General features: G+C 39.1%; 1 protein-coding gene across 2 annotated transcripts; it reads left to right on the top strand.

The window, feature by feature from the left end:
• Positions 1-4,888: 4,888 nt before the first annotated feature.
• Positions 4,889-18,767, top strand: LOC121326356 (phosphoglucomutase-1-like). 2 transcript variants are annotated; one of them, XM_041269603.1, is made up of 11 exons: positions 4,889-5,202; positions 10,004-10,166; positions 10,485-10,631; positions 11,676-11,801; positions 12,421-12,611; positions 13,028-13,182; positions 16,215-16,330; positions 16,912-17,047; positions 17,692-17,875; positions 18,024-18,158; positions 18,457-18,767. In XM_041269603.1, exons 1-11 carry the CDS (start codon positions 4,957-4,959, stop codon positions 18,544-18,546), a joined length of 1,689 nt encoding a protein of 562 aa, XP_041125537.1. In that variant the 5' UTR covers positions 4,889-4,956; the 3' UTR covers positions 18,547-18,767. The 2 variants fall into 2 exon arrangements, with proteins under 2 accessions (XP_041125537.1, XP_041125536.1); XM_041269602.1 differs by lacking the exon at positions 4,889-5,202 and adding an exon at positions 8,596-8,952.
• Positions 18,768-21,067: the final 2,300 nt, after the last annotated feature.

Genomic DNA, 21,067 nt, shown 5'->3' on the forward strand with positions numbered 1-21,067 from the left:
TATGAAATGCCTTTGTCAATTTAATCAAGCTATTAGAACCCGAGACTTTCAGATTGAAACCAAGGAAGATGTAACAGCCACCGTTAGATGATAGTACTAGGGTAGCCTGTGAGGTTAAAAAGACAGGAGATGAAGTAACATTCTTGGTAAATGTCCAGGTCAGTGCTTCATCTGAAGAAATATATACCCATGGCAAAGTGTACACTTGTCAGCTTAGCAATGTCTATAACTGTGTCTATCAAGATTTCATCAAGAGAGCACTTGGGCTCAGAGATTTCTTTTTTTATAAGAACATAGGAACTAACTAATCATATAATAATTCATTTAAATGAAAAATTGCAAAACAACAACATCTTCATAAGCCTAACTACAAATGAAAACAACCTTTTTTTTTTCCTGCTGCGATTACTTTATGACTATTCTGTTTAGTAATACAGCATTAAAAAAAGTATTACATTTAATGCAAAACATGTGTTCCTGCCACACACTTCCGGCTGGTTTCAGAGACCCTGATTAGCACTTATCTTGTACGGTATAGTCTTAATTTAGTTCCGGTAGTCCAAGATCAGTGCTAATCTGGGTCCGTGAAACCAGTTGTGCTAATATTAGCACAAGAGCTGATGTGCAAATAACTTTTGTGGGGGATATAAAAATATGTATTTGAGTTTACTATACAACAGGTTTCTGTTTAACACAAGTAATTGAGCACATCAAAATCTGTGAGCGTATATAAAGCTGTTAAATTATATTTTTACATGTGCATGTGTTTTATATAGTAGGTGAAGGTGCTCTATGGTAGTTTGCTTTTCATGATCCTGATGTCTGATTTTGTAGCCCTGGCAGTGTAGTGTGTTTCACTGATTTGTTTGTTGTTTTTTTCTTTTCCAGTCCAGTAACAAAGTGACTGTCCATGTAAACAATGAGCAGAGTAAGAACTGCATCAGCAGCAGAGGGATCACTGTTTTTGCTGTAGAAGTGCCATTAACATGGTAGGGTCTCTGAGTTTAGGTATTGAGCTGGTTACTACAGCGCAACATTTTCTAACGCTGCATATCAGCCCTACTTGACGTTTGTTAAAGGTCAGCGCAAAGGACCTCCTACTGTTTGAGAAGTGAAGCATTCTGAGGCCTGTTGAGCTAAAAATAGCAAACATACGTCAAATGTGACAAACGTTTTTACAGAACTCTGAATTTCAGGTTTACGCATTTAATTGAACAATCACATTTACCCCAGTGTCCCACCTTCCCCCAATGGCTTGCCTCATGTATTTCAGACACGAGGCATGTATACCGACACTCCACTCCTATGAAATGTACAGTAAATCATTTATACGTAGATGGTGTGGCTGTGGTCTTGTCTTTTTTTTTTTTTAACAATGATATTTCTTTTCCCTTTTTCAGGTCTGTCAACATGTCATGCCTGTTAATGAAAGGCAGGAATGGACTTACAACTGTGTGGAAAGCCTTATGCCTTAAACTACTCCAGCATTTCTACTAATACATTAATGTCAAACTGTATGTGTGTGTATATATATATATATATATATATATATATATATATATATATATATATATATATATATATATATACTATATAGAGAACATCTCTTTGACTAAGCAAAAGGATGCAATTTATTTCTGACATTGAGTAGAGAGTTTTAACATGACATAGTGGAATCACTAAACAATAGTTACATTAGAATTATAAGTGTATGTACTACTGGTATATCACATTGTATATTACCGTCCAGGGACCAAAATTCAGCATCAGCAAAAAGTATTCGTACAGTTCTTTGCTTATTGCATTAACTGTGTCATTCACAAAGCTGCTTTTCATTCCAGCATACTCCTAAACTCTCACTGCCAGCAATCTAGCAGAATGGTTCGTTTCCACCCGCCGTGTTTCTTTAACATTTTGTGTAATGTTTGTTTTTTTTGCACACTGGAATAAAGTTGTGATAAATACCGTCTGAGGAGCTGTAGGATGATTGTTCGGAGGTAACGTTATATATACTTTTCACAGTGTTGCTTGACTGCCTTTTGTTAGTTATGATGTAAAGCTTCAAATAAGGAACTGGATGATCAGGTGATTTGAAATGATGAAAACCTAAGTGAAAAAGATGTATTTTTGATGTGTATGTGTGTGTGTGTGTATTTTTTTTATTTTTAATTTGCTATTAATTGTGCTGTGTGTAAACTTTTTTATACTGCTCAAGTGCAAAAGTGTTCGTGGACAGATGGTGAAATTAGGAGTAGCACTAAGACACCATATACAGCAAATATGACATGTTACTACAAGTGGGTATAAGGGAACCACTAATACAACACATGGCTAGGAGAGGTGCATCTGTGACGCCCTTTATACCTGGAACACCAGATCTACACTTCATATGCTGCCCTGATACTTCAAACCAAATTGCACTGTCCTGCCATGAATATTTTCACACTACTGTTTGCTGACCTGCCATGCGTTTTAATATATAATCACCTGTATTGGTTTTTTGTCACCAATAGCTTCTTCTGGTGGGGTTACAGTAGTATTGCTGTGTTTTTGTTTATTTAATTTTTTTAGCCATTACGTAAAATAAGTGCATCGTGTAAAATGTGCATATCCTGTGTTTTTAAAAATGTTTGTGTTAAAATCTGTAGAAAAACGTATTGAAGGCGTATTTTTAATTCCTGAAATTACAATGAATGTTTTTTGTTTTGATTTTCACACTGGAGCCCGCAAGTACTGTAGGTGATTATCTAAATTCTTATATGATCCCAGCACTCACCTTGATATTTATATTGTTCAAGCCCTTGATACAGTATACTGTACAATACAGAATGAAAAATATAGGACTTGGAGTTGACATGCTGTGCAATAACACATTGCAGCTGAAACGTGCAGATTTAAAGGTGGATCGTAGGAAAAAGAATTACGATTATATGCAGGTACAGCAGTTGTCCTATCTAGGTATTTCACCACCAGTACATCTCTACCGGCTGTTATTAAAAGAGCCCTACCACTGCCTGTGTGCTGCTTGGCAGCTAGCTGCATTTGTATGCATTGCAGACAGGTCTCATAATGATTGAACCTTGGCTGTGACTGCAGAAAGTAGCCTTGCCCTGCTATTTATACCCTTCAAGCAATTCTTTTGCAACTGAAAGAGACAACATTGACAGCTTTTGTGCCCGGTGTTTTACAGTCTAGAATTTGCTCTTCGCCAATGAAACAATGTACAAATATATTTGTATTTAACCTTCAATGTAGATTTATTAAAAAAAAAAAAAAAAAAAAAAAAAAAAAAAATATATATATATATATTATATATATATATATATATATATAAATTTAAATATGTTTTTGAAAAGATATGTAAAATATATGTATTAAACTACTTTGACTAATGTATTTTTGTAAAGTATTCAGCATTTATAAACTGCAAAAGAATTAATGGCATTTGCAGTTTCTTATATTATCATTTTCATCATAAATTATCATTTGTTTTGGTACTGGGACCTAGAAGGCCTTTCAGGACAGGCTTCAAGCAAGAATGATTGATGCAAGATTTATCATATTTTTTCTATGCTTTAAGTGGCATATTTGCATTTATTGTCATAGTCTTTTTGCTATTCAGTATTCCTGACCTCCTTTAAAGATACAACGCATGTCATCTGGACTTCAGTAAAACTTAAAAACAATAAGATAAAGCAAATATTCCTGTAACGATTAACTTTGCCTTTGCTCAGCGCTGAACACTGTTACAGCAGTATATGATGCAACAGGCAAATCAAGTTTAGACAAAAACGTTAGAACTCCTTTCCTGGCCATTTTTGACAGTTTGCTATAGTAAAAGCATAGCAAAGTGTAATAAAGCATGGTAAAGAATATTAGGAAACATGGCAAACTGTGGTAAATGCATAGTATAACCATGGGAAAACTGCAATAAAATACCCATGGTAAACTTTTACAAGAGAAGTGCAATCTATCAGCTGGCAAGCTTCAGTTGTACAGTGCAAGCTGACTGGAATTCACTTCAACATGCTAGACTTGCTTACTGCTGTAATCGATTTACATACAATCATGCAAAAAGTGTGTTCTAAACTAACTTTTGCATTATTCTCCTGTCTTGTCATTTTTTTTAAACTGTATCCAAACTTCTTATGAACCAAGACCCACTTCTTTACCTAATGCCACCCAAAAGTGCAAATGAAAGAACCGTAATACAGCAAGGCAAACCTCCAGAGCATTCATATATCTTTTAAAATCAGTTGCTACTGACTTCAGTCCATGTGGCTCTAGTAAAAATGACACTGAACATTTAGTGGTCACGGTTTCCTGGCCCTTCAATATAATGAATTAGTGATCAGCATGTTTCATACATAATACAAATTAAAAAATAAACGCTTGGACATTTCTTTGGATTTGGTAAGCGACAATAGTGTAAATATTTACCCACGACTTCTGTAGGGCTGATTTGGAGTGTGACAGCAATGGTCACAAAAGTGTGCCATTTTACAGTTTATATATTACTGTAAGGTGTCTATCTATCTATCTATCTATCTATCTATCTATCTATCTATCTATCTATCTATCTATCTATCTGTACACTGCTTGAAAAGTCTAAGTCTTTAGATCTATTTCTTTACATGCATTTCATTATTATATATTTTTTTCAGATGTTGCATGGGAATAGATATGTGGTGTGGAAAGGATAAGGTCAATGTAAACCTGAAAGCAGCTGCGATCTAATCACTACATTATGGTTTATTATGAATACACGGTTATAAGCTACAGTAGCACGCCTATGCACACAGTGCAGCAATGCTCTTTCAGAACCTTGTCCTGTCGCTTTAAATCTGCAAGTAGGAGTTGCCGTCAGAGCAGTAGAGAGTGTGTGCGGAGTAATTCCTCATCACTAATCCCATCAACCGATACACGGAACACGTAGGGCAAGCTTTAGGGGAGAAAATGCCGAAAATAGTTACTGTCAAAACTAAGGCTTACACCGACCAGAAACCAGGAACCAGCGGTTTGAGGAAAAGAGTTACTGTTTTCCAACAAAATCAACATTATGCTGAAAATTTCATCCAGAGTATAGTTTCTGCTACCGACCCTGCAGAGAGACAGGAAGGCACTCTCGTTGTGGGAGGCGATGGAAGATTTTTTATGAAAGAGGCGATTCAACTCATCATCCAGATCTCTGCAGCAAACGGGGTAAGGGTTAATTAGGCTTCCAAGCCTATGGCAGGGAAAGCCTATTGATTGTTATTGGGTATACATGAATACACAGTACTATATTTTACTGGTACAAGTCGGTACTAAGAAGTGACACGTTTTAAGAAACTATTCCACTGCATGCAATTACTTAAACAGCTAGTTTCACAGATTCCGATAGCACTAGTCTTGGAAAGCCTTGTAATTGTTATTTTTAGTAAGGTAGTCCAAGATTGGTGCAAACCAGGGTTTGTGAAAATATATTTAGCTGGTATTATTTATATATGCCTTATTTATATGTCGTTTAAATCACCAGAAGAAAATAGTGTATGATACTTAAAACTGCAGGTAAATACTGTAATTGTCCGGCGAGGCTTACAGAGCACTGCCCGGTCTCGTTTCCTTAGTTACCAAATGAAAAGGGGGCGTGTCTCTGTAGACAGTGCAGAAAGAGCCCCTGTCTGTGAAGGTCAACAGCGGAGCCGCTGAAACAGGCTTGGCATTGCTTAGAGTCCCAGGAGTTGTGCTCAGTCTGCTGGCAATTGAATTCAAGCCGTCTATTCTCACCCCCAACCTACCTCTAAATACACGCGTGCTCACAGGAAACAACACAATCCTAATTCTTCATTTAAACCATCAGGCGGCATTGTTTTAAGATATTAAATCCATTTACATTGACATTGTAGAAGTCTTTGCTCAAGATTACCACCCCTACAGACCTATGATATTATTTCGATTGCACAAAAACTCACAGCTGTTTGATTAGCAGCTTGGAAATGTCTCACTATGAGAGAATTTGAGTCACATCTTCGATAGAGCTTTTATTATGTTCACTGATGCGTCTCTGAAGCTGACGATTAGTTTTACCTATATATTATAATTTGCAAGGACTTGAGATAAGATCTGTAAGATTATTCAAAGAGCAAGTAATAGATTGTTTAATCTTACACTGTTTTTTAGTAACAAGGCCTCATGAAGGTATGGGTTTTAATGTGCAAGCCACAGTTGCAAGGGAAAAGCCAGGAACGCCATCCAGACTTGCCTGGTTATTGTATGACAGTTGCACAAGGATCAGCATGAACCGAAATGTCTCATCTGATGTATAAATAAAAATAACTTTATGTTTTTGCATTGAAAGCTTTTTGGAGTTTTTTCTGCAGCGCTTCAGAGAGTGAGTCTGTTTTCACCTGCTTATTGTCTTTGTAAGCATACCATGATCCCAAAAGCCTGCTTTTGACTAAGTGAGAATTGGCCTGGGCTAATGTTCACCCTCTCTGGACAGAGTATCGGGTGAGGGTAACCCTGTAACACCAGCACAAAGATAAGCCCGACCATAATATAATACCATTTTTCACTGTGGGGTCACTGGACAACTTTGCAGCCCATTCATTCTGAGGATATAGTTATTAATGGAATTAAGGATCATTGTAATACATATAGTTCTCATCTTAGAAACTGTTTTTTTTTTTTTTAAATTTTTAACGATATCCGGCCACAACCAACCAAGCCAAGAAATCACAAAGTTATGAGTCATTTTCAGAGTAAAAGTGTAACAAACCTGCTTTTTAAAAAAAAAAAACACAATAATGTGCTTCAGGTCCTCTGCATAGAAAAGGTCCAGAAAGGATTCACCAACACAGTCAAATCATTCCCCAATACATATTGTACTACAATTGCCCATATATATATATATATATATATATATATATATATATATATATACTTTTACCTATAACTGATAAGCACATGGCTTGCAATATTGGCTCACAAGGGTCACTCTTAAACAATCCCATGTTCATGAAACAGTGAGGCAGACTTGTCCTGCCACCCCTGTAAATGAGATCTATGGATAACCAGCACTTTCTTATTTTTTTTTTTTTAACGCTTCTATATATATATATATATATATATATATATATATATATATATATATATATATATATATATATATATATATATATATGTTAGTATAATTTAAATATATATATATACTATATATATATATATATAATATATCTCGATATATATGTCAATAGTATATATGTACTTGTATTGTATATATGTAGAGCTTTACATACAGTTTTCATGAACTGTTTCATGAACATGGGATTGTTTAAGAGTGACCCTTGTGAGCCAATATTGCAAGCCATGTGCTTATCAGTTATAGGGAAGCCTGGTTAGGACATTCTTCAGCACAAGTTACTGAGAATATAATAATTGTAATATAACCCTACTAAGTTAAGAGTGTGGTTTAGGCTCTAATCAAGGTGAAATTTAGGCTCTGGTTAATAAAATGACATGAAGTATGATTTTCAGTCTGAAAATCAAGTGCCTGTATGACGAGAGAGAGGAAAGGCTGTGATTGATTTCTTACAGATTTTCTATCTGGAGATGTATGTAAAACCCTCAGTTAGTGTTTCCTTTGCAGTACTTGGTTCTTCCTCTAGAGGGCACCCTTGATCATGCCTTCAGTAGCTCCAAAAATAATGTTTCAAGTGCAATTTATGATCTGTGGGACATAATGCAAAAAAATATGAAGGATGTCACAGTAATTTTTGTTTTCATTATACCTTCAACCCTAACAATCTGCAAAAGCTTTTTTTGAAGTTAGAAAAAGTAAAACAGAAAAAAAAAAAGAAGAAACAGTTCATATAGATGTTATGTTATACTCACTGAACAATGCATGGATATGGAGTGAAACAATGTGGGTTGTTTTCATAATATTCTTGACTCTTCCATGACACACAGATACAGCTTGGAGTCATGTTTCTCTTTGCTGGCTACAAAGCTAAATATATCTGATGCATTATTGATAATTGGTGCAATATAAAGTAACACATACTGTCTTGGTGTAATATTATTAGTGCTAAACATTAATAACACTCACCCTACTAATCTATACTTTAAACTTATTTAACATTCCTCAAATAATCCCCATTGCAGCTTTGTTTTTTTCCCCCTTTTGTTTTCATAAGCAGAGCAATAAGGACAGTCCTGTTTAATCTATGAGTTGTCACTGAAAACCGATTTCACATATACCCATGCTTGTAGAATGAGAGTCTGCCCCCAGTGTCTGAAATGTTTCAGATGGCCCCGATCCGGCAGTGTAAATCAGTGCATCGTTCAAGCCTGGCTCACTGTGCCCTGGAATAGCTGCTCACAGATAACTTGGTTCCCCACTGTGTTTTCACACCAAACAAGGAAAATGTATGTTTTCCTCCATTCTGAAGGGTTCTGTGGGAGAGCGAGTGGCTCTTTCCTGAACGACGCACAGTATTCACAGCCTTTGACAGTGATCTCTGTGGACAAGTGCAGGGAAGCTTCTTCAGTTACAAAATCTGCCTCCAACCCAAAGTCCAAGGAGTTATTTTTGGGCGCTTAACTACTTCGTCTGAACTTTGGAATACCGGACCAGTCATCAGTCTTCATGCACTCTATCTTTATAAACCAAAATTTCAATAAAAATTTCATTTTCTTATGGTTTGGCCAACAATGGATGATAGCCCCTTGCCAGTCCTGACTATACCAACTGTTCCGTACAACGACCAGAAGCCAGGAACTAGTGGATTAAGGAAGAAGACCTACGTTTATGAGACCAAGACAAACTACCTGCAGAATTTTGTTCAGAGTATATTTTATTCCATTGATCTGAGAGATCGGCAAGGATCCACCGTGGTTGTTGGAGGCGATGGCCGTTATTTTAATAAGACTGCTGTAGAAATTATAGTGCAAATGGCAGGAGCGAATGGGGTCAGTATAACCTACTGTACGTTATATATTTTTGAATTACTAGAGAGTTGCATTCTTTTAAAAACATGCACAATGTACTTTTTATTGACCTTTTGGATGTAAATGCAAAAAGCTTTACTTCAGTGCTAAAAGAGATCCAGATCGACCAGCAGAAGAAAGACAAATCTATTCCCTTGACCGTTTAAGTGTGAAGGGATTTGTTTCAGTTTCGCTATCCCTGGATACCAAATACATTTTTAACAATTAACTTTTTATTGTAATGACAAACTAAAGGATATTTAAGGAAATAGCTAATAGAATCTGCATATCTCTAAAACATTGATGATTCTGTTTTTGAAAGATCTGAACCAGACTTTTTAATTTTTTTAAAATCAAATTAGATTGTATTAAAACTCTCTCTGTTAGTCAAATGGGTATACTGTTAAATTCAAATCTCTACAAGTCACCACTTCGTTATTCAGTAATGAAATAAAGTGAATCTGCATGAATATATGGAGCCAGGCTTTCTCAATCCGGTGAGAACAGTAAGGAGTGACGTGTGAAGAATGTGGTGGTTCGCTGAGCGCTGTAAATAACAAATCATTTGTGTGTTTCGATCCCCGTGACACAGTGTTGGATTTCCAGCAATGCTGAAAGCAGAGGCACTAAGCAATTATTTGAGAAGATTGACAAGTTCAGTAGCAACACTCCGATCTCCTGATTCATTTACGGGCCTAACCACTGTGAAGAATGCCACTTAACTAAATGCCTAATACCTAAACCTAGAACTAATGATACATGTCAGGATCACAAACGGCATCTTACAAACTGTATTTTACTGTCGTGTGTATATTCTTTAAGAAAAAAATGGTTTAGACATTTATACTAAGTCAGTATTGTACAGGTTCAGATATAATGTTTTGTATATAGTGTACCCACATCCATTTTCTGTATATAAAAGTGTGTGTTTCCCTTCTGTCCTCATTGACAGTTGACCATAGCTCTCAGTTTTGTTGTTTCAGACGTGCATATGTGAGACATTGTCTTGACGGTAGCTTGATCTCATTTTTAGATCGGTCGCTTGGTAATCGGACAAAATGGGATCCTATCCACCCCGGCTGTGTCCTGCATCATCAGGAAAATCAAAGCCATCGGGGGCATCATCCTAACAGCCAGCCACAACCCCGGTGGACCCAACGGAGACTTCGGCATCAAATTCAATACTGCCAACGGAGGTGTCAATGTTCATGTACTTATTCAAGTGACTGAAACACGTTCCAGCGAGCAGCACGACTATTCACACTAGGTTCATGTCAGCAACCCAGACCTGATTATTTTTAAATCAGAAAAGCCATTCCATCAATATAATTACACTTATACAGTACGTGTATTTGGTACTGCAAGGATGTGGAAAATGACTCCAGTATTTTTAAAGGACATATTAATGCATGTGTGCATGCATGTATGCTTGCATGCATGCAATGTAGGATTGAGGCGTTGATATGCTTATTTAATCTTTCTCAGAGTAATGACACTGTATTTAATCCCTTTAGGGCCAGCTCCCGAGGCTGTTACAGACAAGATATTTCAAATCAGCAAAACTCTTGAGGAGTATGTCATCTGTCCCGACCTGAAAGTAGACCTGACCACCATTGGGAAGCAGCAGTTTGACCTAGAAAACAAATTTAAGCCATTCACAGGTAAGTGAGGGATGACATTTATACAGCTTTTCATTTTTGATACCTCAGTGCTATTAATAGGCTGAAGTCCTCCTATCTTGTCAAACCTGAATTAATGACAATCTGTCTGCATGACCAATGAGGTTAATTTCTGTGCATATGTATGTGCATATATATGTGTATATATATATATATATATATATATAAAATCTCCCATTCAGTCACTGCGTGTAGAATTGTACCATGTTAAGTTTCCTAATTGTATCTACTTTATAATGCATAGATGTTTTTTTTTTTTTTTCACTGTTTTAATGTTGCTAAATCTGTTTGCTTTAAACAGCAGGTTCCTTTGGTATAAAATGATGTATTTTTCGTATTTTGAATAAAGACCTGCAACAATGAGGTCAAATAGAGATGCTACCATGCGGCACATCTTGAAGCACTTGTGCTAATTTAAATTGACATGACTAAAAGGCAATTAAGGGAATGTTTGGCATGAAATATGTTTTCAGTACCGTTTCTGATGTGCACACATGAAAGAAACTACAGTATTTGGCTGGAATTGTGTTCCCAGTTAGGTCTCTTTGATCCAGGTACCCTTTTTCCTGTCAGGGTCAAATTTATATTGGAAACGACTGGCTTAATTGAATCCATTTGACTTGGCAAAGCTTAAGTTGGTGTTGGTTCAGTATTGTTTAAGTTTTTAAATTATATCCAGTCTAATTTGATATTGTCATATTTTTCTGTACATATGGCATGCATGCACCTCAAGAAGATTTTGAATGAGCTTCTCACTTTGCCCTGAGTTTGTTTCCCTTTTGGACAGGCTTTTCAATCAAGTTCCCAGGAACAACCGTGCAATCGCAAAACTGCTCCATCCTTGTGCTAACATTTCGAGGAGGCTGTTAATTGAAAACATATTTGTACAACTTTTGTTCAGCGTCTGGGATAGAGCATAAAGCGCGCTGTGTAGACCGCAATGCCAGGGGCTTTTCGTAGGAAGAATCTGAATGGTGGTCTAGCTGATGTTCACATGCTGCGTTGTGGCTTTGTTCTTGTTTTCAGTTGAGATCGTGGACTCAGTAGAGTCTTACGCAAACATGCTGAGGAACATCTTTGACTTTGCTGCCTTGAAAGAGCTGCTCTCAGGCCAAAAACAACTGAAGATCCGGTTAGATGCCATGCATGGAGGTAAGGAACTTGTTTGCTGGATGTTATACCCTGTGCTTCATTGAGTATATGCTAGTGTATACCCCCTTTAATATCAGATGTCTAAATTGACTAACAATTACTATTGCTTTGCTTCACACATTCCAGGAGCATATCTGAATCCCTGCAGTGTGAAGGAGGAGACATGAACCAGTTTTCATGCAATTGGAGAGCCAGTCAGCAGCAGTAATGTTTCTTAATTCCATAGTTGTCAAAAATGGAATTGAAATGGCTCAAGTCATTATTGAAGCACATTTACTGTTCTAGGCTGTTAGCACTACTAACATAGGAGACCTAACAAGCTTTGTGAGAGTGAAAGTTATACTGGTGCTATAGTTGCAAAGGTCAGGCATTCCTTTGTGAAGCCTTCACCTTTTGACTCTGAAACCAGGAAGACATTGCATGGCTTTGATCAGCTTCAGTGCAGAGGGCATGTGCAGAGGACAGCTTGGGCTTTGTGTATTTTGGGAACATTTTTAAATTGCTGCACTTTGCACTATTGAGTCACCTTCCTATTTTCAACTTTCTTATCAGTCTGTTGGGTTTTATTCCATCCCTGTCCTCCTTCCTATGCTTACCTGTTCTGCTTCTCTTTACCCAGTCATGGGTCCTTACGTGAAGAAGATTCTGTGCGAGGAGCTGGGGGCCCCAGCAAACTCTGCGGTGAACTGTGTACCCCTGGAGGACTTCGGGGGTCACCACCCTGACCCCAACCTGACCTACGCTGCTGATCTAGTGGAGACCATGAAGGGAGGAGAGTACGACTTCGGAGCTGCTTTTGATGGGGACGGTGTAAGAAAAGCATGATTTAACTGTATCATTTACAACTGCAACGGTATTGGTAATACAGTAACAGCATCCACTCCCATTTCTTAATATCAGGGAAGGAAGAAGGTTGCATTCTTAAGAGGTGTACGTTTAAGTTAAATATTAACTTCCGTTTAACAAACCCCCTTGACTTGAAATATACAGTAAATAACCTCTCGAGGACGAAAGGTCATCAGTCACTGCCCAGTTGTAATAATTCATCTCTCCAACAACTGTCTCATTTCTGTATTATGGCATTTATGCTCCACAGGTGATGATTGTTTGAAATAACAGGCTCCATGCAAGTTGCAGGTGGTTACCAAGCTCAGCAGTACAATAGATAAGCCATCGTGTGGCTTGTTGTGACCTGAGATTTATTTCATTTCTCTCTTCTCCACCAGGATCGTAATATGGTTCTGGGAAAGCATGGATTCTTTGTGAACCCCTCTGATTCCGTGGCTGTCATTGCCGCTAATATCTTCAGTATTCCATACTTCCAGCATACAGGGGTGCGAGGGTTTGCACGGAGCATGCCAACCAGTGGTGCCTTGGATAAGTAAGTGTGACAAAAGAACACATGTAACGCTGTATTGAAAAAGTAGATTAGTAGGTACAGCTATTTTAAAGGTACATAAAGTCACGTTTGAGTTTACAGAGAATACAGACCTCTCTTTTCTTCAGTGATGATCACGAAACTCTGACCAGGTTGAGTTTTCCTGGTCCCTGACAAACTGCGTCTCTGAGCCATCAGAGTAGGTGATAGTTTTATAAATCCGAAACACGATCACACTTCCTTCAATACGGAAAACCCCTTCCAGCAAGTCTAATCATAGACTGAACCCTCTCTAGGAGTACCCTGTCTGCTCAGTTGCATATGAGCATGAGAATGTAGATGAGAGATTACTGATTCTTTCTATTCAAGGTTTAAGGGCTGGTGTCCTGTGACACAGGTCATTAAGTCAGAGCAGCAGGTCACTGCAGAGACATCACAACTACATCAGGACCCTCAGTGACAGTACTTACACACCTGGGACTGGGGTTAAATACAACTACATCAGGACCCTCAGTGACGGTACTTACACACCTGGGACTGGGGTTAAATACAACTACATCAGGACCCTCAGTGACAGTACTTACACACCTGGGACTGGGGTTAAATACAACTACATCAGGACCCTCAGTGACGGTACTTACACACCTGGGACTGGGGTTAAATACAACTACATCAGGACCCTCAGTGACAGTACTTACACACCTGGGACTGGGGTTAAATACAACTACATCAGGACCCTCAGTGACAGTACTTACACACCTGGGACTGGGGTTAAATACAACTACATCAGGACCCTCAGTGACGGTACTTACACACCTGGGACTGGGGTTAAATACAACTACATCAGGACCCTCAGTGACGGTACTTACACACCTGGGACTGGGGTTAAATACAACTACATCAGGACCCTCAGTGACGGTACTTACACACCTGGGACTGGGGTTAAATACAACTACATCAGGACCCTCAGTGACGGTACTTACACACCTGGGACTGGGGTTAAATACAACTACATCAGGACCCTCAGTGACGGTACTTACACACCTGGGACTGGGGTTAAATACAACTACATCAGGACCCTCAGTGACGGTACTTACACACCTGGGACTGGGGTTAAATACAACTACATCAGGACCCTCAGTGACGGTACTTACACACCTGGGACTGGGGTTAAATACAACTACATCAGGACCCTCAGTGACGGTACTTACACACCTGGGACTGGGGTTAAATACAACTACATCAGGACCCTCAGTGACGGTACTTACACACCTGGGACTGGGGTTAAATACAACTACATCAGGACCCTCAGTGACGGTACTTACACACCTGGGACTGGGGTTAAATACAACTACATCAGGACCCTCAGTGACGGTACTTACACACCTGGGACTGGGGTTAAATACAACTACATCAGGACCCTCAGTGACGGTACTTACACACCTGGGACTGGGGTTAAATACAACTACATCAGGACCCTCAGTGACGGTACTTACACACCTGGGACTGGGGTTAAATACAACTACATCAGGACCCTCAGTGACGGTACTTACACACCTGGGACTGGGGTTAAATACAACTACATCAGGACCCTCAGTGACGGTACTTACACACCTGGGACTGGGGTTAAATACAACTACATCAGGACCCTCAGTGACGGTACTTACACACCTGGGACTGGGGTTAAATACAACTACATCAGGACCCTCAGTGACGGTACTTACACACCTGGGACTGGGGTTAAATACAACTACATCAGGACCCTCAGTGACGGTACTTACACACCTGGGACTGGGGTTAAATACAACTACATCAGGACCCTCAGTGACGGTACTTACACACCTGGGACTGGGGTTAAATACAACTACATCAGGACCCTCAGTGACGGTACTTACACACCTGGGACTGGGGTTAAATACAACTACATCAGGACCCTCAGTGACGGTACTTACACACCTGGGACTGGGGTTAAATACAACTACATCAGGACCCTCAGTGACGGTACTTACACACCTGGGACTGGGGTTAAATACAACTACATCAGGACCCTCAGTGACGGTACTTACACACCTGGGACTGGGGTTAAATACAACTACATCAGGACCCTCAGTGACGGTACTTACACACCTGGGACTGGGGTTAAATACAACTACATCAGGACCCTCAGTGACGGTACTTACACACCTGGGACTGGGGTTAAATACAACTACATCAGGACCCTCAGTGACGGTACTTACACACCTGGGACTGGGGTTAAATACAACTACATCAGGACCCTCAGTGACGGTACTTACACACCTGGGACTGGGGTTAAATACAACTACATCAGGACCCTCAGTGACGGTACTTACACACCTGGGACTGGGGTTAAATACAACTACATCAGGACCCTCAGTGACGGTACTTACACACCTGGGACTGGGGTTAAATACAACTACATCAGGACCCTCAGTGACGGTACTTACACACCTGGGACTGGGGTTAAATACAACTACATCAGGACCCTCAGTGACGGTACTTACACACCTGGGACTGGGGTTAAATACAACTACATCAGGACCCTCAGTGACGGTACTTACACACCTGGGACTGGGGTTAAATACAACTACATCAGGACCCTCAGTGACGGTACTTACACACCTGGGACTGGGGTTAAATACAACTACATCAGGACCCTCAGTGACAGTACTTACACACCTGGGACTGGGGTTAAATACAACTACATCAGGACCCTCAGTGACAGTACTTACACACCTGGGACTGGGGTTAAATACAACTACATCAGGACCCTCAGTGACGGTACTTACACACCTGGGACTGGGGTTAAATACAACTACATCAGGACCCTCAGTGACGGTACTTACACACCTGGGACTGGGCCTGTACCACTGACAGGTGTAAGAGTTTGCTGCAAAGGCAGGGAGGAGCTAATAGTCCTCACCATTTTACTTAAACATATTTTGCCTTATCATACCAATATTTTCGCCATAGAAATATGCAATGGTCTCTTAACATGTTGCTCAATTTCTTTGCAGCGTTGCAAAAGCGACAAAAATCTCTATGTATGAGACTCCAACCGGTTGGAAGTTCTTTGGGAATTTAATGGATGCCAACAAACTGTCCCTGTGTGGAGAAGAAAGCTTTGGCACAGGTGAGGAGAGTCTGTTCATTATTAGTACAAGTGAACATTGAACAAGAACACAGAGGCATATTAATATAATTAAATACCAAAAAAAAAACAACAGAATTTTTGTGTTTATAAAAATTAACCCCACAAATCATTTTGTGTTATTATTTTGATTATTATTAAATATGAGGTTGGGGATACAATTGCACAATACTATTTAATATTTATCTTATATTCCCATGGTAAGTTTCCTATCTTTATCTATTTTGTAATGCACGTATGCTTTTTTTCAAAGTTATGGCAGGGCAACTTCTCAAACTCCATAAATTTCCCACAAACTATTTTAAAAATGACATCCAAAATTCATGACTAAAGGGGATATATTACTTTATCTTCTGTATTCCTTCAGTGACAAGCATCTCCTATTTCACCCCATCTGTCGCCCAGCTCCTATATTTCTTACAGTTCCTCCTCCAATGCACAGCTCAGTTCTTCACACTGTGGCTTTCAAACTGGCGTCCATGCTGAGAGTTTTATCAGCCTATCACAGCTCTAATACTGGCAGAATGCACAGACCTTTTTGTTTGTTCTATCTGGTCTGTTAGGTTCTGATCACATCCGCGAGAAGGATGGCCTGTGGGCTGTGCTGGCGTGGCTCTCCATCCTTGCCACGCGCAAGCAGAGCGTGGAGGACATCATGAAGGAACACTGGCAGAAGTTCGGTCGCAATTTCTTCACCAGGTAAGAGAAGAAAACTGCCGAACAGCCACTGCAGTTTACATAGTGACTCACTGTGCAGGTCATTCCGAGATGGAGCTGTGTTGCCTGCTATAAGAAAGAGGAAGCAAGCACATTTTCAGGGTGGACAAGCTGTCACCTTTTGGGATGTTGAGTATGACCAAATCAAAAATGTTTTTATAGGTTAAGAGTTAATTTGTATCTGCTTTTATATCCACTATATTTAATATAGTGCCCAAGTACAGCGCCCACTGGTGGCCAATCTGGAAAGTGCTGTAATGACATCCCTTCTATTTCTAGACCACTGTAGGCCCTTTTCTTTAAACAAGTAGACAAGTGTTTGGGATAGTCCTTCGTCAGTGTAAAGTAACATAATTACCAACTCAGCCTGAAACTTTTGACTAATTGATTTGGGTCCTTAAAGTTTTACCTGTTATTTTTTTTTTTTTTTATTATTTCAATTTAAATGTTTTAAATGGCACAGATAAGTATTTGGAGTGGTCAACGTGAATCCTAAATTGATGCCCACCCTAGAAACAATCCCTGTAGTACAGCGTGCATGTGTATACGCTTCTTCGGTCCCAGCCTCTGCCTGTTAATCCTTGTGTTTGCATTTAAGGCTTCCCACATGTCTTCCCATCTTCCAGGTACGACTATGAAGAAGTGGACTCTGACGCTGCCGGTAAGATGATGAAGGACCTGGAGGCAGTGATTCTGGACCGGGCCTTCATTGGGCAGAAGGTCTCAGTGGGGGACAAGACATACACTGTGGAGAAATCTGACGACTTTCAATACAGCGATCCTGTGGATGGCAGCATCTCTAGAAATCAGGTAAGGGAAGCCTGGGGTGCTGTGTTCTAATACAGATCATTTTTTTTATTTGAAAAGTTTTAATATAATATCCTGTGTCTACGGGTTTGTCGTTCCCTTTGCTTAAATGTAAGATCAGTGGTGATCTTCTCCAATTGGGTGTTGGCAGGGTCTGAGAATCGTTTTCTCCGATGGCTCCCGAGTCATCTTCCGACTCAGTGGGACCGGCAGTGCTGGAGCGACGATCAGGCTGTACGTTGACAGCTATGAGAAGGACCTGCAGAAAATATACCAGGATCCACAGGCGAGTTTGGAACATGCAGCATAAAACACACAGCTCTGTTGAAATATGATAATAGGACATATGGATTGATATGAGAGACTAGTATATAGCATGTCATTTTAAGATCTCAAATAGTTTAATGTTATTTATTTTAACATTAGTTTTTTTTTTTTTTTTTTTTTGAAAAGAAAAAGCTAATTCATGTGGCTACAATTAAAACTGCATGTTATAATTTGCCTTTTTTTCAAAAGGAGCGTCAGTTATGTAAGTGTTGTTTCCAAATGACGAGAGAACGATCTTATTCCTGCCTCTTTTCCAGGTTATACTGGCTCCCCTTGTCACCATTGCCCTGAAGATTTCGGAGCTTCATGAAAGAACTGGTCGATCCGGCCCCACTGTCATCACATAAACTCAAAGTACCCTAAACAAAGTCAAGAGATGTATATGTGCATATTGGGGAAAATGTGAAAAATAACAAAAAACAATAGAACAGAAATGACACTAATTCAGTTATGACTGTAGTCTTCCACTTGTTCATGTGGGTTTTGACCAACTTGTACCGTCAGATTGCTTGAAATGTTAAAGTAAAAAAAAAAAAAAAAATTGAATAAAAATGTTTTTGAAAAACAATTCACGTTTTCCCAGTTGTTTTACGTTATTGACATGTATGGTGCTTTTACGTTTTTTTTATATAACGGGTTTGTTTAGGTCTTAACTTTTCAGGTTGCTACACTAGAGCAATACATCCGCACCGAGACAGTGCAGGCTAAGTGAAGCGATCTTAAATCTTCCAATACAAAAATAAATAAGAAGGTGCTTAAACAAGCCTGCTGCTTTGATCATTGTTATCTGCTGTTTGAAAGCTTAACTCCTCCATCAAGTAAAGCCTTAAAACACTTGAAGAAATTTGAATTGTGTCTGATTAACAGCGCTAAAATGTACCAGCCAGACACCCCCCTCAGCACACTGCATTTGAAAAGTACTTCTGCTAGTTTTATTACACTAGCCATGATGCTATAAATTAATTTTAAGAAGCAAGCACTTTTGGTGATATCTCAGTAGGTTCTACTACTTCACAGTCTGGTTTTATTTGTTCTTTAAGAAATATGCAGACACCGAACCCGAGGCATCTTGGATTAGAACAGCAGTATCCTTCTGTAGTCATCCAGTCAAATAGTTAATCTGTAAAGTAACTTGACTGATCTCTGCTAGGCTGAATGATGGGGGTTGTATAGAGAAGGCAGACATAATTGGACGTCTTTCTTTTTTAAACATAAATGATGTACAGCTTCAGGGTCTAGACTAATCCCTTCAGCAGACTTGTCTCGAAGGTTTCCCTGAGAACCACGTCCAAAAGGGACAGTTGCTGAAGAACAACTCTGACAAGAAGTTGCCAAAAGATGACGTTATACTCACTCTTTACATTGAACAGACCACATGGATGATGAAATCCTATGGAAAGATTCTGGTTCAATAGGTTAGTCCCCTTTTTTTCACAGCAAAGTGTGCACCAGCCTCTCCATACAGTGTAAAAGCTATTAACCCTGGTCTCACTTGAACCATTTCTTTACTTTTACAATAAACGATGGCGTTTGCACCCTACAAATTGGAGTAAAGAGCCCTTTGGTACATAGCAGGCTTTTTATAATAAATTAATTGTTTACTGTTAATTCCTTTTATACAGTATCGTATATTGGAATATATGTCCGAGTCAGCCTACTGTAGGAATCCGCAGAGGGTTCTTTGGAATCTACAGCTTAGCGTTACTGGACATGTCAACAACCTTAAGCTAGTAGGAAGAATCCTAGTTAAATATTGACAGGCCCTAGTCATGTGCCATTATCTCTCCCTGCCTGGAGAAGACCAGACCCTTTGTATTGCTGTTCTAATTCACTGGAACTCCACCGGTTCATTTTGTACCTTCTGTTCGGGAATGCCCCACTTGTTGATTGGTCTGCCGTATAAATCCTCTTTTGTCTAGTGGAAATACTGCAGGGAAGGGGGTGACAAACCTGCATTGACACTTCAAAGAGGGGTATCTGGCAGTTAGGGCTGATTCTTGAAATTGTTCCTTCATGCTCCAAGATGAAATGCAGCAGCAGGACGTCTCGCTGTTGCTCAGCTTCTCGAAACTGAGAACATTTATAAAAGCATGCTTCTGTATTGCCTGTAATGGCTTGCAGGCTTTATTTTCATTGGCTGTCACTGTGTCAAGCAATCACAGTGAAATGTTCATTTAGCGCATTGACTTTGCTAGCGTAGAACTGGGAGTTATGAAACCTAGTAAGACAGTGGTTTCCAACTCTGCCTTCAGGATACAGAATTGAACCAATTAACTAATTTAGGATTGACTGAAACAAGTTCCTGTAATGGATGCTGAGTTTGGAACCACTGTTCTATGACAGCGCAGCATTCACGAGAAAACTTTACAATTCTCTGACAGAAATGTACCTTGTGATAACCGAGGCTTCATCCATGGCTTTGGATGGGGTGGATAAAAAACATTCACATTATTATTTACTGTAGATTCAATATTCATTCAGTATTAACTTTATTTTTGCAATCAAGCTGGATTCCAAAAAGATTGTTTTAAGACACAAAATGAATTATTGAATATGTTGCATCTACAGTATCAGACTAATACAAATGCAGAAGACATCATTGAAAATACAAAATAACTAGTTCACTTTGGCTTCCTGAAAAAAAAGATCCATTCTACATTGAATCAAACAACATACAGATGTGTAGTTTCTTTATTAATACTCTCCAAAGAAGCATTGTCTCGCAGTAAGAGCACATGTTAAAACTAGACTGTGCACTTCGACCACATAGCAAACACCCTTCATACAATGGATGGTATACAGTACCTGTAGAAGGTTTGCAAATTAATTGAGTTGGATATATAATGTAACAACAGATTGGTTTTAATA

Source organism: Polyodon spathula, chromosome 14 (assembly GCF_017654505.1).
Source record: "Polyodon spathula isolate WHYD16114869_AA chromosome 14, ASM1765450v1, whole genome shotgun sequence".
Taxonomy (NCBI): Eukaryota; Metazoa; Chordata; class Actinopteri; order Acipenseriformes; family Polyodontidae; genus Polyodon; species Polyodon spathula.